The 18,976-nt window shown below is 47.4% G+C and overlaps 1 protein-coding gene across 1 annotated transcript in view; it reads left to right on the forward strand.

Annotated features, from left to right (window-relative positions):
- The window catches only part of LOC310691774 (hemicentin-1-like), a 37,976-nt gene extending 22,451 nt beyond the window's left edge, over window positions 1–15,525 (forward strand). Inside the window, exons 9-13 of the mRNA XM_083471791.1 lie at window positions 399–695; window positions 6,464–6,757; window positions 14,219–14,317; window positions 14,475–14,562; window positions 15,150–15,525. Of these exons, the coding sequence (XP_083327917.1) occupies window positions 399–695; window positions 6,464–6,757; window positions 14,219–14,317; window positions 14,475–14,562; window positions 15,150–15,180 (809 nt within the window). The 3' untranslated portion in view covers window positions 15,181–15,525. The remainder of the gene's footprint in view (window positions 1–398; window positions 696–6,463; window positions 6,758–14,218; window positions 14,318–14,474; window positions 14,563–15,149) is intronic.
- The last annotated feature ends 3,451 nt before the right edge of the window (window positions 15,526–18,976 follow it).

Here is an 18,976-nt window from a genome sequence, read left to right on the forward strand (position 1 = left end):
AGGAATGATTCACTGTACTTAGTTTTTCTTTATTTTCCTCAGGGCAGCAGTTGTATAAGTTGCCATGTTAATTCTTCCATAAATACTTTAAGCAGAACTATAATGGGTGAGGTGTTTATTCCCACATGGGAATTCAATAACAGATGAGCTGAACTGAGAAAGAAGATTCGGGAAGAATTTCTGGGCGACTCCGCTGAATGAAAATGGAACCCCAAACGACTGGCATAGTGCACTGATGTGCCATACATTTGAAGCACATTTAATGGATATTGCTTTGTCTGAAGAGTCCTGGGAACTGTAGCTTGGTGCTCACAGAGCTACAGTTCCCAGCACCCTTTAACAAAACACAGTTAAGCTGCCAATGGAGATGCTCCCCTAACTCTCCTTTCTGCCTCCAGCTCTCCCACGCCTAACACTCGGCCATACAGACGTAGAGCTCGGTGAACCAAGCAACTTCTTGTGCGCGGCATCTGACTTTTACCCTGGCAATCTCTCTGTAAAGTGGCTGCGAGGCAGTGAGACTCTGAAAGTTGACTTGCCCCCTGTCCAGGAAGGGCCCGATGGTCTCTTCTATGCAGAGAGTGTCCTGGAGTTCACCGCACAAATCTCTGATGACGGCGTTACCTTCTCATGCCACATCCAACACCAAGCGAGAAAAGACCCAATCAGTCAAGATTTTGAGCTGAAGGTGCAAGGTAAGTGGGAGCCTTTCCTGTGCAACCTGGACTCCTGAAATGCCCATGCTAAGCACAGTTCCTTAGTGAGACCCAGTTCTGACTCACACTCTCTACCCTGTTCTGCGTCTGCTTTGTTATGTACTGAAGTTCTCACCCTGGGCCAGCAGAGGGATACTGTAGATAGTTATGCAAATGAAGGATCGAAAAGTGATGTTCAGTGATTGTATAGTTTTAGAAAATGGCAACAGTTACATAGTTCTGGAGCTCTATATAAGCAGGCTGACTGAGCTCCTCAGTTTAGTTCTGTTCCAGCTTACAAATAAAGAGTTGCTTTGGAAGAATCGCTGTGTCGTCTGATATGTTCGCCCACAACTTAACACTGGCGACGAGGATGGGATCGATGGACATCAGAGCACAGCCAGATGCGGCCATCCTCTGAACTGAGCTGAATCACTGAGCGAAATCACTGGACCCTTGTGCCAGCCTCTGAATCATGGGACTCCTACCTCGCTCGGTTTGACTGCTACCTCCAAGCCAACGAGCTGACAGCAGTATCAAAGGAACAAAATTCTTCAGCCTCTGTTGGCCTGAGGTGTTTGAGACGGCCCGAGCATTGGTTGCGCCTGAAGCAGTCCAGGCAGCACCATGGGACACGATCCAAGAGAAGCTCCACAACAACTACGCGCCAAAGCCGTCCAAGATTGCTGCCCGCCATGCGTTCTACCACCGGAACCAGGCAGAGGAGGAGTCAATCAACAACTACACCACTGCCCTGCGACAGGCTGCAATGCACTGCGAGTTCCGAGACTTAGACGATGCCCGGATGGATTGAATCGTCTGCGGGGTCCGGGACATCCATGTGCAACGGTGTCTCCTCGCCAAGCCAGACCTCACGCTGCAGAAAGCCATTGAGGAGGCTGTGGCCTCAGAAGCTGCTGAACGCTCTGCTCAGGAGATCCGCAAGTCCAGCAGCCCGCATCTTGCTAGGGAGCCAGTTCCGGTGCATCACAAAGATGCCAGCAGTGATGAGGCATCCTCCAGTGAAGACGATGACGTGCACCAGACAAAGCGGGAGCGCAGGAAGTTCCAACAGAAGTCCAAGGGCCAACCGGAATGTGCCGGCTGCGGAGGCAACCATTCCCATGCCAAGTGTCGATTCAGAGATGCCATCTGTCGGACGTGTTCCAGAAGGGGCCACATCGCTAAGGTCTGCCGATCGGCTCCGTCTGACACCCCCCCCTTCACCGACTCGCAAGTCCAAGTCTTCACTCCAGTCTGCCAAGGAAAGCTGTTTCGCTCTCACCAACTGCCGCTGCCCGTCTGGAACCACGATTGGCCAAACCGACTCGCCTACGCGACGCAAGCTGAACGTCACGGTGCTCATTGAAGGAACTCCATGTGACATGGAGATCAACACCGGGTCTGCCCTGTCCATTGTGTCTTGGAGCACCATCAAAAGACTGGTACCCAGAGTGTCCAAAAGGCAACTCGACTCTCACCGCATACACCTGAGAGACTACCAGGGAAACGACATTCCCGTGGTAGGCGCTGGCCGGTTCTGGATTGCCTTCAAGGATTTTTCGGGCCTGCTCCGACTGGTGGTGGTCGAAGGTCAGCGGCCAAGCCTCCTAGGGCTAGACTGGTTTGATGCCCTCGGCCTGGAAGTCACCGGCATCAACTGCATCTCTAACGCAGAGACTGAGGGTCTGGTCAAAGACTTTTTGACGGCACTTTGGAGCAATATACAGGTACGCCCATCTCCTTTAGCCTTGATCCATCAAGCTAAAGCCACGCCGGGTTCCCTTCGCTCTCAAGGCTAAGGTGGACGAACAACTGGACAAGCTGATCGCCCAAGGAGTTTTGGAGCCAGTTGACCACGCCAAGTGGGAAACCCCCATTGTCACACCTGTCAAGCCAGATGTGTCGGTGAGAATCTGCGCTGACTACAAGTGCACAATCAACAAGGCACTTCAGCAGCACGCTTATCTGGTTTCTGTTGTCCAACACCTGCTGCATTCCCTGGGTGAGGGTAAGGTCTTCGCTAAGCTGGACCTTGCCCAAGCCTATCAACAACTGCCCGTCAATGATGCCACTGCTGAAGCCCAGACGATCGTCACCCACTGAGGGGCATTCCGTTGCCGCCGGTTGCAATTCGGGGTGAGTGTGGCTCCTGGCATCTTCCAAAGCCTTATGGAGCATCTCCTGCAAGGGCTTCCGGGCGTGGTACCATATTTTGATGACGTCTTGGTGTCCGCAGACTCACACCAGCAGCTGTTCGAGCGCCTCCGTGCCGTGCTGACCAGGTTCCAAGAGGCCGGGCTCAAGGTAAAGAGGGAGAAGTGCCAGATCGCTGTTCCACAGGTGGAGTTCCTGGGCTATCTTATCGACGCCTCCGGCCTTCACCCGACCACATCCAAGATCCGCGCTATCCAGCAGGCCCCCATCCCAAAGAACAAGACGGAGTTGCAGGCGTTCCTGGGGCTGCTGAACTTTTATAACATGTTCCTGCCCCACAAAGCCACGGTGGCTGAGCCTCTTCACCGACTCCTCAGCACAAAGACGCCTTGGTCCTGGGGTCATTGGGAGATGGCAGCCTTCAACGCGGTCAAGGCTCTCCTTTCATCGGACAGTGTGCTGGTACAGTACAGTGAAGCCAGGCCGCTGGTCCTTGCCTGCGATGCCTCACCTTTTGGCATCGGTGCTGTCCTTAGTCACAGTTTTCCAGACGGAAGAGAAGCACCACTCGCCTACTTTTCCAGGACGCTATCTCTGACTGAACGGAATTACAGCCAGCTCGACAAGGAGGCACTGGCATTTGTGGCTGGAGTGAAGAGGTTCCATGAATACCTCTATGACAGGACTTTTGACCTCATCACTGACCACAAGCCACTCCTGGGCCTCCTCGCCGGTGATCGTCCAACTCCACCGGTCCTCTCGCCGCGCATGCTGCGATGGACTGTTTTCCTGGCTGCCTACCACTACCAGCTCGTCCATCGCCCGGGGAAATCGATGGGCCATGCCGACGCCCTCAGCCGCTGCCCTCTTCCAGCGTTTGTGGAAGACCCGGCTCCAGCTTCATCGCTCCTCCTGATTGAGGATCTTCCAGCAGCGCCTGTATCGGCTGCCACTGTGGCCTCCGCATCTGCCCAGGATCGCACCATCAGCCGTGTGCTCAACTGGGTGTGGAGGGGGTGGCCACAAGGGCCTTTTGCATCGGAGTTCCAACCGTTCGCAACCAGACAACATGAACTCTCGGCTATCGCGACTGTCTGCTGTGGGGAGGCCGCGTTGTGATTCCCCAAAGACTCCGTCAACGCGTCCTGGAGGCTCTGCACGTTGGCCACCTGGGAATCGTCAAAATGAAGGTGTTGGCTCGGTGTTACGTCTGGTGGCCTAACATGGATGATGCCATCACTGCCTGGGTGTCCGCCTGTCAAGCGTGCCAAGAATCGAGGCCTGCACCACCGGCAGCTAAGGGGCACACCTGGGAGACGCCCAAGACACCCTGGTCGAGGGTGCACATTGATCTGGCCGGCCCCTTTCACGGCCAGACCTTTATGGTAGTAGTGGACGCCTATTCCAAATGGCTGGAGGTGGCCCTGATGCCCTCCACCACTACCGAGGCCGTCATCCGGGTGCTGTGAGGCCTGTTTGCGATGCATGGGTGTCCTGATGTCCTTGTCTCCAACAATGGACCGCAGTTCACGTCAGGTACTTTTGAGCGGTACCTTTTGGGACTGGGCATCCGCCATGCCCTAACGGCACCATTTCATCCATCCAGCAACGGGCAAGTGGAGAGAATGGTGCGCTCGGCAAAAGAGGCACTGGCACGCCTGGACCGGGGAGACTGGCATGAGCGGGTCGCCGAATACTTGTTTGTGCAACACATCACCCCTCATGTGGCCACAGGGCGGAGTCCTGCTGAACTGCTTATGGGCCGCCGCCTTAGGTCACTGCTTGACCGGCTGCACCCGGACTTTGCCGTGGCCAAACCCCCAGGCTGTGCCAACGCGCCACGATCATTTGTTCCAGGAAACCAGGTCTTTGCCCAGAACTATGTGGGGGACATTCCTTGGGTGCCAGCCACAGTAGTGGGAGTCACTGGACCTCGCTCGTACCAGGTGGCACTCGAAGACGGACGCTTGTGGCGCCGGCACATAGACCAGCTTAGGCGCAGGGTTGGGGACTTGGACACTACCGTGGTGCCCCCAACTGCGCTTGTGGCTCCAGAAGAGACACTTACAGATGACGAGGCTCCACCTACACCTCTCGCAAACTGCCACCGTGGAGCCGAACCAAGCCACTTCAGAGGGTCTGCCAGACTTACCACAGGCTCAGACCACTCCACATGCGGAAGCTCCACCCACAGCAGCGGATCCAGGGGATTTGGTTTCAACGCCACCCAACTTATTTAAAGGACTATGTTGTTGGACATGTATCACTGTTGGTCTAAGTATGTGAAATGTAACCGATATGCTTTTGTGCCTAATTGAACCATTACGTGTAGTGCTGTATATAAGGAAACCATTACGATTGTAACTAATGCCTCATCTCGGTGGGGAGGGGTGTTATGTACTCAAGTTCTCACCCTGGGCCAGCAGGGGGATACAGTAGATAGTTATGCAAATGAAGTATCGAAAAGTGATGTTCAATGATTGGATAGTTTGTATGCAAACATTTCTGACTCGCACTCTCTACCCTGTTCTGCATCTTGTTATTTTCCTCCTCAAAACTCTGTATCCCTTTGCTATCTGCTGAGATAGGTGAAGGCCCACCCAGTTGAATTTGCTTCCACACTAGGGCCCCTCACAATTACTAAGGCACCGCCTTCTTGCAAATCAGCTGGAAGTCGCATTAAAATGGTGGCTTCACACGCTACTTAACATGGCGCTATATTTAGCAAAAAGACTTTACGTTCCCCATGTTCGGAGATGGGAAGCCGGTGACCTTCCAGATGTGGATGGGCTCCAGCTCCCGTCAGACCTAGCCAGGAAAGCCAATGGTCAGAATGATGGGAGTTGTAGTCAAAGGACATTGGAGAGCCACACTTTCCCCGTCCTTGCCTCACAGGCCCTGTAGTGAGGTCAGTCTGGCGCCTCCATTGACCTCTTACCCCCCAGGCTGTGATGGACTAGAATGGCATTTTTCCCACCCTTTAAAAGGAACATAGGTCTGACTAAAATATGCAATTAAAGGGCTGCATGTCAGTAATCATTAAAAAGCACAAAAGATGAGAGGATGGTAATTCCAGACTAAGCACTTGGCATGGAAGCAACACAGCATTCTGCCTCCAAAGACCACCAGTTGGAAGCCCCTAGTGGTCACAAACAGGGCACAATAAATTCCTTCTTCGCCCCATTCTTCTCTTGAGGTCAAACCACATGTTAGGATATTATTGGATATCTTGCTGCCTTTTTCCCTTAAGTCAAAACTGCTGTGGAGTGCAACTCTTAATTCGACTGCGGGGAAATGATGGCACCGGAGGGGAGAATTAACCTTTTCCCCGAGTGCCTTCTTAAGGCAAACTGTAGCTCTGCAATAGTGACTTTTGTTGGTCTCAGGATATAGTTGGACTCGGACCCTTTGTCCATCTAGCGCAGTATTGTCCTGGCAGCAGCTGTATGCAAGGTAGATGCTCTGGTGCTGAGCTGCTCTTGTGTAAGGCATTCACACAACTGTGGCCTTTAGAGACTGTTAGGTGGGTTGCCTTTATAATCTGCAGTGTCTCCCTCTATTGGCCATCACCAGACTTGCAGGACCTCAACATCTCTTTCTTCTCCTTGCAGCTCGCCCAGAACTTCATATGCTCACCAGGCCATCAGGGAAGACGTTCTTGGTAGCGGAGTGCCTAGCGTGTGGGTTTTACCCACAAAACGTTACAGTGCAGTGGCTGCAAAATGGGGAGCCGATCCAAGGGAAAATATATGAGTCGGAACTTGTACAGAATCCTAATGGGACGTTCTCAACCGGAAGCGTCTTCTTCCCAAACCAGGACCATTTAGCAGCCAATTTTACCTGCCAGGTACAACATGAAGCACTGGAGGCACCACTGGAGGAGACGATCCCCTGGGAGCCAGAAGGTGAGGGTGATAGAATTACCCACCCCTCATCCCCAGAATGTATTACCAAATCACCTCGGCCAAAACTGAAACCTGCATCTCCAACTGACTCTCCTCCAGGTCTAGGATACTTTGGATCACCGATGACTTGGCTACTAGGATCTGCGGGACATGTTGTGGGAATTGGTACGGGAGTTGGAGCAACGTTGATGTACCAAAGACGCAGAGGTGAGTTGGGGCTGTTGGGAAGAAAGGGCAGCTGTGGCAGAAAGGGCAGCATAGTCTGTGGGGAGGCAAGGCTGCAGTGCTGGGGCACGAGACTGCAGATTGCAGTTTGGAGACACCTGATTATTGCGTTCTCTCTCTCTCTCTCTCTTATCAGCCCTGTAAGCTCAAGCTGCGCTGAATGACGAAATCCTCCTGAAGAAGATGTCGAAAGTCAGGAGGGAAAAGCCAGATGAAGTCTTGGGTATCTAACAGTCCACGGAATGACATTTTGGCACAGGGTTGTTCTAGGCAATGCAATATTGTTCCATTTCATTATGTATTTCCTAGAAAATCTATTTCAAGTATGATAATTGCAGGAGGCTTCATTTTAAAGTCAAGGTGATTTAAATCGTTTAAAATCAACCTTCCATTCTGAAATTATATACATATAGTAGAGCTCTGCACTCTTTGGGAATTCAAAGAAACCAAGGGATATTGAGGCTTTTAAGATGGATATTATAATTTGTTAGTTTCAGGGCTGTGCCTCTGCCAACTCAGGGCCCCAAATGAGACCAAGGAACACCTGATCCAGCCTGATCTTCATACTGATGACCAGTTGTGTTGTGACATACGAAAGAGTGCCTAGCTTGAGGGTTCGGTTAATGTTTAATTAAGGTTAATAAACCCTTCATGTCAGGAGGGAGGTTGGGGAACAAAAAGCTGAATCTCCTTGCCTCCCCGCTCTGACTGGAGCATCGAGAGCAAGAGGGTTCAATCCTGCCTGGTGCTGCTTACTCAACACATCCCCCAGTCTGCCTCTCCTCTTTCTCCATCATTCCCTCCCTGTCCCAGTTTGTGTGTAATATGATTTCTTTTCTCCTTTAGTTTTTCACCTTATACGCTGCATTATCTGTATGGCTATACTTTAGCTTGACGTCTACCAAGTTATATTTCTTGTTTTTTGTGTTCTGAATTCTGTATGGAAAAACAGATTTCAATAAAGTGTTTATGTTTTAAAAAAAATCCCAAATCTGTAGTAATTCAAATGTAGGAGAAAATAATTGACAGCACCAGTGCCTGACGTTGGGCAAAAGATTCCTGCAAAGCAGGAGGTTCTACTATACGGCCCTCGGGGTCCTTTCCAACTTGTCAGTTCCACAATTTTATGAAATCCTCTGTCCTTGAAACAGCATTGAATTATGCCCAGGGGCTCAATGCTGCTTTGGGGAACTGCGCACTGTCCCAATGCCCACATGCACCAAAATTTGTGGGAGCCCGGCCTCTTCATGGGGAATTTGCGGGTGCTCAGGCACCCAGGGCCCCAGGGAGTTGGCACCTAGGGGCTCCCAAATAGGCTTTGGGCCACTGCAAATCATACTTAACAGAGAAGATCTGTGACTGCCAGTTGCTTATGGCAAACTCTGCCTCTAGTTTGTGACCTGCTGTGCCTCTGCCCTGCCATTTTGTGACTGTTAGTCCTCAATAATCCTCAAGGCCAGAAGAAGAATTTTTTGAGAACAAGCCACTCAATTGGCCATCTAAAAACTAAGTCGACTGTTCCTCCCTCGGCAACCATTTTTAAAAAGCAGGTGTATACCCATTCTGTTTTAAATTATTTAACAACATTCATATATATCACTTGGTTTTAAGAAAACCTCTAAACAGCTCACAAAATATTGAATGGAACACAGGCATCATTGTTAAAAACAGTTATGCAAAGGAGACTTTTAAATCTCCAGTACTAAGTAAAAAGAAACGAAATGCGCCTAACTTATACATGCCTGGCTGGGCTTGCTGCCATAAAAGCAGAAATGCTTTGCTCTGGTGCCAGGAAGCCGCAGCTCAACTGAAATTTTATCTCTCAGCACATTGCACTCACATCCTTTCTGCAGAAACGAAAGTAAGCAAGGCGGCTCCAAAATGTCCAGCTTCTCGTGTTTGCTGCTCTTCTTGCAGGGTGCATGTAAGTCATAGCCCCTCATCCAGAGGACTCTGGCGCAGCTCCTGGGGGCGAGGGCGATGGGGGAGGAAGAAGGGACGGGCGGCTTCGCAAAGACCAGCAGGAGCTGGGGAAGCGGGCGGCCAGGCAGCCTAGTCCTAGAAGAACCAGGAGAGGTTTCCTGTCTGAAACCTGGAGAGCCTCTGCCAGTCAGTGTAGAGAGTAATGGCCTAGGCGGACTGATGGTCTGATTCAGTATAAGGCACTTCCTGTGTTCCTATGAAACTTATTTTTCCTTCAACGGCAGGGTGGGGAGGGGCGCAAGACTCCCTTCTTGGCCTTACTGTTGAGGTCCAAAGCAGACCAGAGCAATACGTTTGGTACCAGTTTGGCTCAGGAGTTGCCAGAAGGAGGCGTACAAGGCGCCATCCAACTGTCTAAGGGACTCCACTCCAGATTTGTGTAGGGTTTGCTCCTTAGCCTCTGCTGAAGATGTCCCACAACAGAGTTTTTTTCCTTCTCCTAGATGGGCTACCTTCCCAGATTGACGAGCCCCATCTGCCCCTCACTTCCCTCTATAGCTGGAACTTGTCTTCACATGCCGGGGAAATCTCTTAACTCACTGAGGGCTTGAGACACGTTAGCTATCCTCATCTCATTTAGCCATCCAGTCGAAGCATTTCCCAGGGAGTGGCTGCTATCACCTGCTGTCAGCTTCTTGGCTCTTTTTATGTGGATTGCCCTGAGACCGCTGGGTATAGGGTGGAATAATAATAATAATAATAATAATAATAATAATAATAATAATAATAGCCACAGGTGAGAGCTGAGTGCAGACTAAGGACCAAAGTTGGACAAGCCACCCCAGAAAGAGCTTGACGTGTCCCACACCAGAAGTATTCCCCCTCCCCTAGCGCCCCATACACCACAGTAGGTAGTTACTTTTTTTGAGAAGTCAAAGGCGCATCCTGAATTCAGATTTAAACTAGTCCTCAAACTCCTCTAACCAGCCTGGTTTTTTTTACCAAAGGGGTTTGGGATTCCCTTTTTTGTATAACTACAGTTTGCAGGAATCTTAAAAGTTAAAACTGGCTTATGATGGCTTTAGCCTTTGATGGAGGTCCTGTCTAATTACAGTCTAACTTTATCTCTTTGTTCTTTTCAGGGGCAGCCGTGATAATCCAAGTCCCTTCATCCCCAGTCCAGGCAGGGCCACACTCTAATGTATCCCTGCCTTGCCACTTCTCCTTAGACCCTCCCAGGCCCATAAACGTTGATTTCCTGATTGTGAGATGGTCGCTGAGAGGAAAAAACATTGCAAAGTTTGATACCAACATCACAGTATTTAGACCGAGGGGAGCAGTGCTTGATGCGACGCGGCTGCCAGAGGGAAACGCCACCCTCTACCTCTCGGACGTAAGGGAGGAGGATGCTGGGGAGTATACGTGTTTTGTTCTCCATACTCCTGACAGTGCTGAAGGGAAGGTGGCATTGAAAATAGAAGGTAAGGGAGGCAAGGCGGCGGGTGAAAAACCTTTTTTAAAGCACTAAACATATTTCACATTAAAGTACTTGATGTAAAATACCATTTTAAAGCACATCCTTTGAAGCGCTTCACGTTAACTCCAGGCTAAACATACCAGACAGGGCCCTAGTTTTATTCATGTAGCTGCCTCATTGTGATATTAAGCAGCTGGGCTGTGTCTATTTCTACAAGAGAATAAAATGTCCAACTGAGTTAACTGAAGCTTACACCCAGGTAAGTGGGTATCGGAATTGCAATTTGTACAGTTCCGTTTCTTGAACTGCTGCAACTGTGGTTTAATGGTTTTTATTTTGTATGGTGTAAATATTGTATTTTTATCTTTTATCTGAATTAGATTTCTGGCCCATGAGACAATATGGCTGCTGATGGTGTGGGCCAGAAATGTTTAAATAAATAAATACTTATAATTTGGGTCCCACGGTGCTCCCTTGGAAAGCATTTGCCTATATGAAGCACATAACACTGGTTCTCTCTCAGCTGTGTAGGCTGCCATTATACTTCCCAGCATTTTTCAAGATGCATATCTTGATATCCTAAATTGGTTAGGGCCGTGTATTACAGGGAACACCAGCTCGCATTCAAGCCTACTCCTCTGGAGATGAGGCTTTGGGGAGAGCTGCAGTTTCATGTTCCATCATTTAGAGATGTTCATTGTAAGGAAACAGAGCAGGGCCTCCTTTGTGGTGGTGCTACAGAACTGAGATGTGACCTCTCAAGAAAGGCTTGACAAAAGCACGCTTTGACAAATATCATCATCATTTATTTATTTATTTATTTATATCCCACCCATCTAGGTGGGTTTCCCCAGCCACTCTGGGCAGCTCCCAACAGAATATTAAAAACACAATAAAACACCAAACATTAAAAACTTCCCTAAGCAGGGTTGCCTTAAGGTGGCTTCTAAAAGTCAGATAGTTGTTTGTTTCCTTGACATCTGTTAGGAGGGTGCTCCACAGGACAGATGCCACTGCTGAGAAGGCCCTCTGCCTGGTTCCCTGTAACCCCACTTATTGGAGGGGGGGCCACCAGAAGGCCCTCAGCGCTGGACATCAGAGTCTGGGCTGAATGATGGGGGTGGAGACGCTCCTTCAGGTATACTAGGCCAAGGCTGTTTAGGGCTTTAAAGGTCAGCACCAACACTTTGAAGTGTGCTCAGAAATGTACTAGGAGCCAATGTAGGTCTTTCAGGACTGGTGTTATATGGTCTCGGTAACCTGTCCCAGTCACCAGTGTAGCGGCCGCATTCTGGATTAGTTGTAGTTTCCAGGTCACCTTCAAAGGTAGCCCCACGTAGATCGCAATGCAGTAGCCAAGTGGGACAGTCTCCCAGACCTTGAGGGATGGCATAGTGGAGATACAGGACTGCAGCTCATACTGCATTTGTGGGCAGGCCAGGCAGGACTTGGGGCTAAGAGGATAGTGAGTAACGTAAAGGCCACCTAATGAGTTCATGGGCAAGGTGAGATTTGATCTGCAGATTCCCAATGCATGTTTTCAACCATGACTTCTACTCCAACTTCCTTGTACTGAGAGTTTCCTTTTACTGTGGAAGGGAAGAGGGAAGTCACATCCATGCCATACATTCAAAGCACACTTAACTCGTGTGGCTTCCGGTGAAGAATCCTGGGAACTGCAGCTTGCTGCTCACGGAGCTACAGTTCCCAGCACCCTTTCAGCTGCCCAAGGAGATGCTCTCCTAACTCTCCTCTCTCCCTCCAGCTCCCCCACGCCTAACACTCGGCCCCACAGAAGTGCCGCTGGGAAAACCAAGCACTTTGACATGTGCAGCATCCGACTTTTACCCTGACGGTGTCTCTGTGAAGTGGCTGCGAGGCAGTGAGACTCTGAAAGTTGACTCGCCCCCTGCCAAGCTTGAGGCCAATTACCACTTCTATGCAGAGAGTGTCCTGAACTTCATACCACAAATCTCGGATGCTGGTGTTACCTTCTCATGCCACATCCAACACCAAGCAGCGAAAGACCTAATCCGTAAAGATTTTGAGCTGAAGGTGGTAGGTAAGTGGGAGCCTTTCCTGTGCAACCCTGGAGTCCTGCCCCACCTCCCCCATGCCCATGCTAAGCACAGTTCCCCCTTAGTGAGACCCAGTTCTGACTCGCACTCTCTACCCTGTTCTGCCTCCGCTTATTTTCCTCCTCAAAACTCCGTATCCCTTTGCCTGTAGTGAGGTCCGTCTGGCGCCTCCATTGACGTCTTTCCCCCCAGGCTGTGATGGACTAGAATGGCATTTTTCACACACACCTGCCCTTTAAAGGGAATGTAGGTCTGACTAAAAGATGCAATAAAAGGGCTGCATGTCAGTAATCATTAAAAAGCACAAAAGATGAGAGGATGGTAATTCCAGACTAAGCACTTGGCATGGAAGCAACACAGTATTCTGCCTCCAAAGACCACCAGTCGGAAGCCTCTAGTGGTCACAAACAGGGCACAATAAATTCCTTCTTCACCCCATTCTTCTCTTGGGGTCAAGCCACATGTCAGGATATTATTGGATATCTTGCTGCCTTTTTCCCTTAAGTCAAAACTGCTGTGGAGTGCAACTCTTAATTCGACTGCGGGGAAATGATGGCACCGGAGGGGAGAATTAACCTTTTCCCCGAGTGCCTTCTTAAGGGAAACTGTAGCTCTGCAATAGTGACTTTTGTTGGTCTCAGGATAATAGTTGGACTCGGACCCTTTGTCCATCTAGCGCAGTATTGTCCTGGCAGCAGCTGTATGCAAGGTAGATGCTCTGGTGCTGAGCTGCTCTTGTGTAATGCATTCACACAACTGTGGACTGTTTAGAAGCTGCTAGGTGGGTTGCCTTTATACAGTGGTACCTTGTTTTTTGAACTTAATCCGTTCTGGGAGATCATTCGACTCCCAAAACCATTTAAAAACCAAGGTGCAGTTTCTGATTGGCTGCAGGAGCTTCCTGCACTCAATCGGAAGCCGTGGAAGCTGCGTCAGGCATTCGGCTTCCAAAAAACGTTCGCAAACCGGAACACTCACTTCCGAGTTTGTGGTATTCAGGAGCCGATATGTTTGACAACTAAGCCGTTCGGGAACCAAGGTACCACCATACAGTGGTACCTCAGGTTACATAAGTATCAGGTTACATAGGCTTCAGGTTATAGACTTTGCTAACCCAGATATAGTACCTCAGGTTAAGAACTTTGCTTCAGGATGAGAACAGAAATTGTGCTCCTGCGGCGTGGCGGCAGCAGGAGGCCCCATTAGCTAAAGTGGTGCTTCAGGTTAAAACAGTTTCAGGTTAAGAACAGACATCCAGAACGAATAAAGTACTTAATCTGAGGTACCACTGTACTCTGCAATGTCTTCCTCTAGTGACCGTCACCAGACTTGCAGGACCTCAACATCTATTTCCTCTCCTTACAGCTCGCCCACAACTTCATATAGTCACCAGGCTGCGAGGGAAGACGTTCTTGGTACCTGAGTGCCTAGTGTGTGGGTTTTACCCAGAAAACGTTGAAGTGCAGTGGCTGCAAAATGGGGAACCGATACAAGGGACAATATACAAATCTGACCTTGTACAGAATTCTAATGGGACATTCTCTACCGGAAGCGTCTTCATCCCAAAGCAGGGCCATTTTGCAGCCAGTTATACCTGCCAGGTACATCATGAAGCACTGGAGGCACCACTGGAGGAGACGATCCCCTGGGAGCCAGAAGGTGAGGGTGATGGAATTACCCACCCCTCATCCCCAGAATATATTACCAAATCACCTCGGCCAAAACTGAAACCTGCATCTCCGACTGACCCTCCTCCAGCTCCAGGATCACTGATGACTTGGCTGGTAGGATCTCTTGGACTCTCTTTGGGACTTGTCCTAGGAGGTGGAGCGATGTTGATGTACCAAAGACGCAGAGGTGAGTTGGGGCTGCTGGGAGTGGTGGCAGAAAGGGCAGCAGAGTCCATGGGGAGGCAAGGCTGCAGTGCTGGAGCACGGGACTGCAGATTGCAATTTGGAGGCACCTGATTATTGCGTTCTCTCTCTCTCTCTCTCTCTCTCTCTCTCTCTCTCAGCAGCCAAGAATGAGCAAGCTGAGCCAAATGACCAAACCCTCCTGAAGAAGATGGGAGAAGATGCTGAAAGCCATGAAGGAAAAGCCAGGTGAAGTTTTTGGTATCTAAGAGTCCACAGAATGACATTTTGGCACAGGGTAAATTGAGGTTTTTAAGATGGATATTATAATTTGTTAGTTTCAGGGCTGTGCCTCTCCCAACTCAGGGCCCGAAACGAGCCCAAGGAACACCTGATCCAGCCTGATCTTCATACTGATGACCAGTTGTGTTGTGACATACAAAAGAGTGCCTAGCTTGAGGGTTCAGTTAATGTTTAATTAAGGTTAATAAACCCTTCATGTCAGGAGGCAGGTTGGGGAACAAAAAGCTGAATCTCCTTGCCTCCCCGCTCTGACTGGAGCATCGAGAGCAGGAGGGTTCAATCCTGCCTGGTGCTGCTTCACCAACACATCCGCCAGTCTGCCTCTCCTCTTTCTCCATCATTTCCCTCCCTGTCCCAGTTTGTGTGTAATATGATTTCTTTTCTCCTTTAGTTTTTCGCCTAATACGCTGCATTATCTGTATGGCTATATTTTAGCTTCACCTGGACCAAGTTATGTTTCTTGTTTTTAAGTGTTCTGAATTCTGTATGGAAAAACAAATTTCTTTTTTTATTATTCATGTATGCTACAACAGCGGCAAGAGTCTTGATGGCACAAGGATGTAAGAATGAGGAAACCCCGCCAAAGGAACAGTGGCAAGAGAAATTGATGTACTATGCAGAAATGGCTAAACTGACATACAAACTGTGAGATAAGGATAACTGTGACTTCAAAGAAGAATTTGAACTTTTTACAAAGTATTTAAAAAGACAACAAAATGAATTGGACTCCTTGGCAGCTTTTGAATAAACATACACAAATTTAGTGATTGATAACTAAGGATGGAGAACCCCAGTTGCCTCCTGCAAACCTTGAGCCATAGACCGGGGTCATCTATAACTACAATGCTACATCTGAATTAATACAGATTTGGGGTTTTTAAAAAATAAAATAAAAACACTTTATGGAAATTTGTTTTTCCTTTTTTTAAAAAAAATTATTAACAATTTCAACATAACAACATATCAAAACATATCATATTCATTACACTGGGGAACAATTTTTTTTCCATTTTCTGTTACATGAGATTTTTCAGCTGTTCTTATATGTTCTTTCAATGCTGATTTCAAATCTGAAATCGATTTTCGTGTACATGCTATAGTTATCTTGCAATTTCCAACTTTTGCCGATATGTCATATTTACACTGGGGATAAGTGGACACATTTGTGTCTACTCGAAGAAGCCATGGTCCGATATGAAAAATACAAATATTTAGGCTACAAAACTGTAAAAATAAAGAAAAATTAAGTTTGCAAAACAATAATTACCATGTGGTTAGGGTAGATCAATGTGTCAGTGTCCACTTATCCCCAGTGTAAATATGACATACAGTGGTACCTCGGGTTAAGTACTTAGTTCGTTCCGGAGGTCTGCTCTTAACCTGAAACTATTCTTAACCCGAAGCACCACTTTAGCTAATGGGGCCTCCTGCTGCCGCTGCGCCACCAGAGTATGATTTCTGTTCTCATCCTGAAACAAAGTTCTTAACCCGAGGTAATATTTCTGGGTTAGCGGAGTCTGTAACCTGAAGCGTATGTAACCCGAGGTACCACTGTATCGGCAAAAGTCAGAAATTGCAAGATAACTATAGCATGTACACAAAAATCGATTTCAGATTTGAAATCAGCATTGAAAGAACATATAAGTACAGCTGAAAAATCTCATGCAAAACAAAATAATAAAAAAATGTTCCCCAGTATACTGTATATCCCAAGGGAATACATTTTTTTTGCATACCTCCAACTGTACATAGATATGCATGTCATTTTCAATGCTATACATGTCATGTTCAATGCTATATAAGTCACTTACATTTATACTCATATTGTACTACTTTGGCTATGTGTTTAATAAAATATTGAATTCTTGCATTGTGAAAAACAAAGATTATGGTAAAAAGTGAAAAACATGAATTGCAAAAAAACTAGAGCTTACAGAACAAAACCAACTTCAGATATGAAATCAGCACGTCGAAATTAGGTTAGAACAACTGCAGGTGTCAATGCAACAAAAAAATTGTTCCCCAGTGTTATTCCCCCCTCCCCCCGACTTCCCTCAGCTTCTCCTCTCTCCTTTTTATCAGCACATATCATTCTCTGCATATTATAAAATTATATCAATCCTTATATTATCTATCTACCATGTTACTGTTTTGCACCTGGAGTCAGTCAGTGCAGCTTGGAATTCTAGTTAAGAAAAGAAAAGAAAAAACAGACACAGCCCTGAAGTCTGCGAAGCCCTGCTAGAGGGCATGCACATTATAGCAAAATTCTCCCCCTGTGATATTTTGTTCCTTCATACTCAGATAATAATATCAGGCCATTTGATAAATTGCTGAGAAAAGCAACTAGTGAACTAGTGCTTCTCCAGTGAGTGGCATGTCTGAAATCCTAGGGTTTATTCAAAACTGAAGCACAACTCTCGTTCCCACTATCAAATGCTGAGATTCAGCCCTGAATAGTATTCAAGAGTGCTTTTTGACAGCAGAATACCTGGGAGGTTTGGAACCAACTTACTAACATATAGCATCACAGTCCTTCTGTTTACTCCTGAGGTTTTCACATGCAAAGGAAACTGCCTTATGCCAAGTCAGACTATTGGTCTATCTAGCTCAGTGCAGTCTACACTGACTGGCAGCAGCTGCCCAGGATTTTAGACAAGGAATATTCCCAGCCCTGCCTGGAGATGCCAGGGATTGAATTTAGAACCTTCTGTGTTCTAAACAGATGCTCTATTGCTGAGCTGTGGCCCTCCCCGATAGTTTTAATTCTGATTTTTCGAGGATTTTAGCTTTCTAAAGTGTGTAAACATTACTATTGCTTTTCAGTTGTGTATTTCTAAGTATATTTAGAACTCTGATTTTATTTATACATTTCTTCTTTATGTAGATCCCACATGGGACTGTATCCCTTTTCATTACCACTTTCAATTCATGGGTCTATTGTTCTTAAGGAGGTGTGATAGGAATTTTATGGTCTTAGATATATGGTAATGTTCATAACTGCACATACATAGATCAACACAGGAAGACCAACCTGGAACCATTTTGATTCCTAAACTGACCAAATCCTTTCTCTGCAAGGTTAACCTGGAAAAGCCTCCCCATTGTCTCTTTCCTCAAGGATATGTCTGTTTGAGTAAGGTGTGAGCCTGTGACCTGGCCCAGGAAATAAGTATTTTACCACTACAAAAGAATGGCCAGGCTCCCCAGGCAATCCAATCAAGTAACTTGCCAGACAGGAGATAAACTGTGACAGGAGAAAAACAACATTTAAATTTCTGTGATGTATGCATAATGTTTCTGGGGGTGGTCTTGATCTAGAGGATGGGAATTTCAAAAGTCTTTATAAGCCATTGCACAGCATTTTTGTGGGTCCTCTTCCTCTCCTGCGTGTGAGGGGAGCACCCTGTTGCAACAGATTAATAAAGATCAAGCTTACTAGCTGGTTTGCTTCTCAATATTCTCTGGTTGGCCTCTGTTATATTCTCCTACCAATAGGGAACCCATGTAAGGACTCTATATGGGCTCTTGGGTACCCCATAAGGGAAAAGGGCATATTTTTATTTACAACAGAGGAACCACACTAATATGCACATAGACAGAAGTGCATTTAGGCGTGGTTCCTCAAAAACAACAGACAATCCGATTTTAGATGGCATGCTTATTTCCATGTAAGTTGACATATGTTCTTTTCATCGACATGAGCAATAATATATATAGTGTCCATTTTTTAAGGCACTACAGAATGACTTTTTACTCTTTTACTATGGGTTTTCTAATAACCTGCAGGTGTGGCTTTGCTTTAAAATTATGGTACAATTTTCTGCTTAGAAAGACTATTTCAGGTTGAAACACATTCAAGCCTTTGATACCTTTTAATACACGGGCACCAAACTGTTATAATCAAGTTCGTGGTTATTTATCGAATATTGATTTTTGGCTCATTGTGCTTATTGAGTTTTATTCCATTACTTGTTTTAGCATTAACCTCTATGTCCACTTTAGCCTGAGAAACATGCAAAGGAACATAGGAAGCTGCCTTATATTGTCAGATTCTTGGCCCATCCAATTCAGTACTGTCTACACTGACTGGAAGCAATTCTCTAAGGTTTTGCGGATAGGTCTCTTCCAGCTCCTTAAATCAGGCAGAGCCAAACTTCGCCCTCTAGCTGTTTTGGGACTACAACTCCCATCATCCCTAGCTAACAGGACCAGTGATCAGGGATGGTGGGAATTGTAGTCCCAAAACAGCTGGAGGGAATCAACAACAACAACAACAACAACGCCAAAGACTTCGGGAGAAGCAGGGCAAGGAAAACTACCTTTCCCAGAATTCTTTGCGCGCTGCAGCGGAAGAGGC

The sequence above is a fragment of the Podarcis liolepis genome, assembly GCF_965112155.1.
Source record: "Podarcis liolepis genome assembly, chromosome: 13".
NCBI lineage: Eukaryota > Metazoa > Chordata > Lepidosauria > Squamata > Lacertidae > Podarcis > Podarcis liolepis.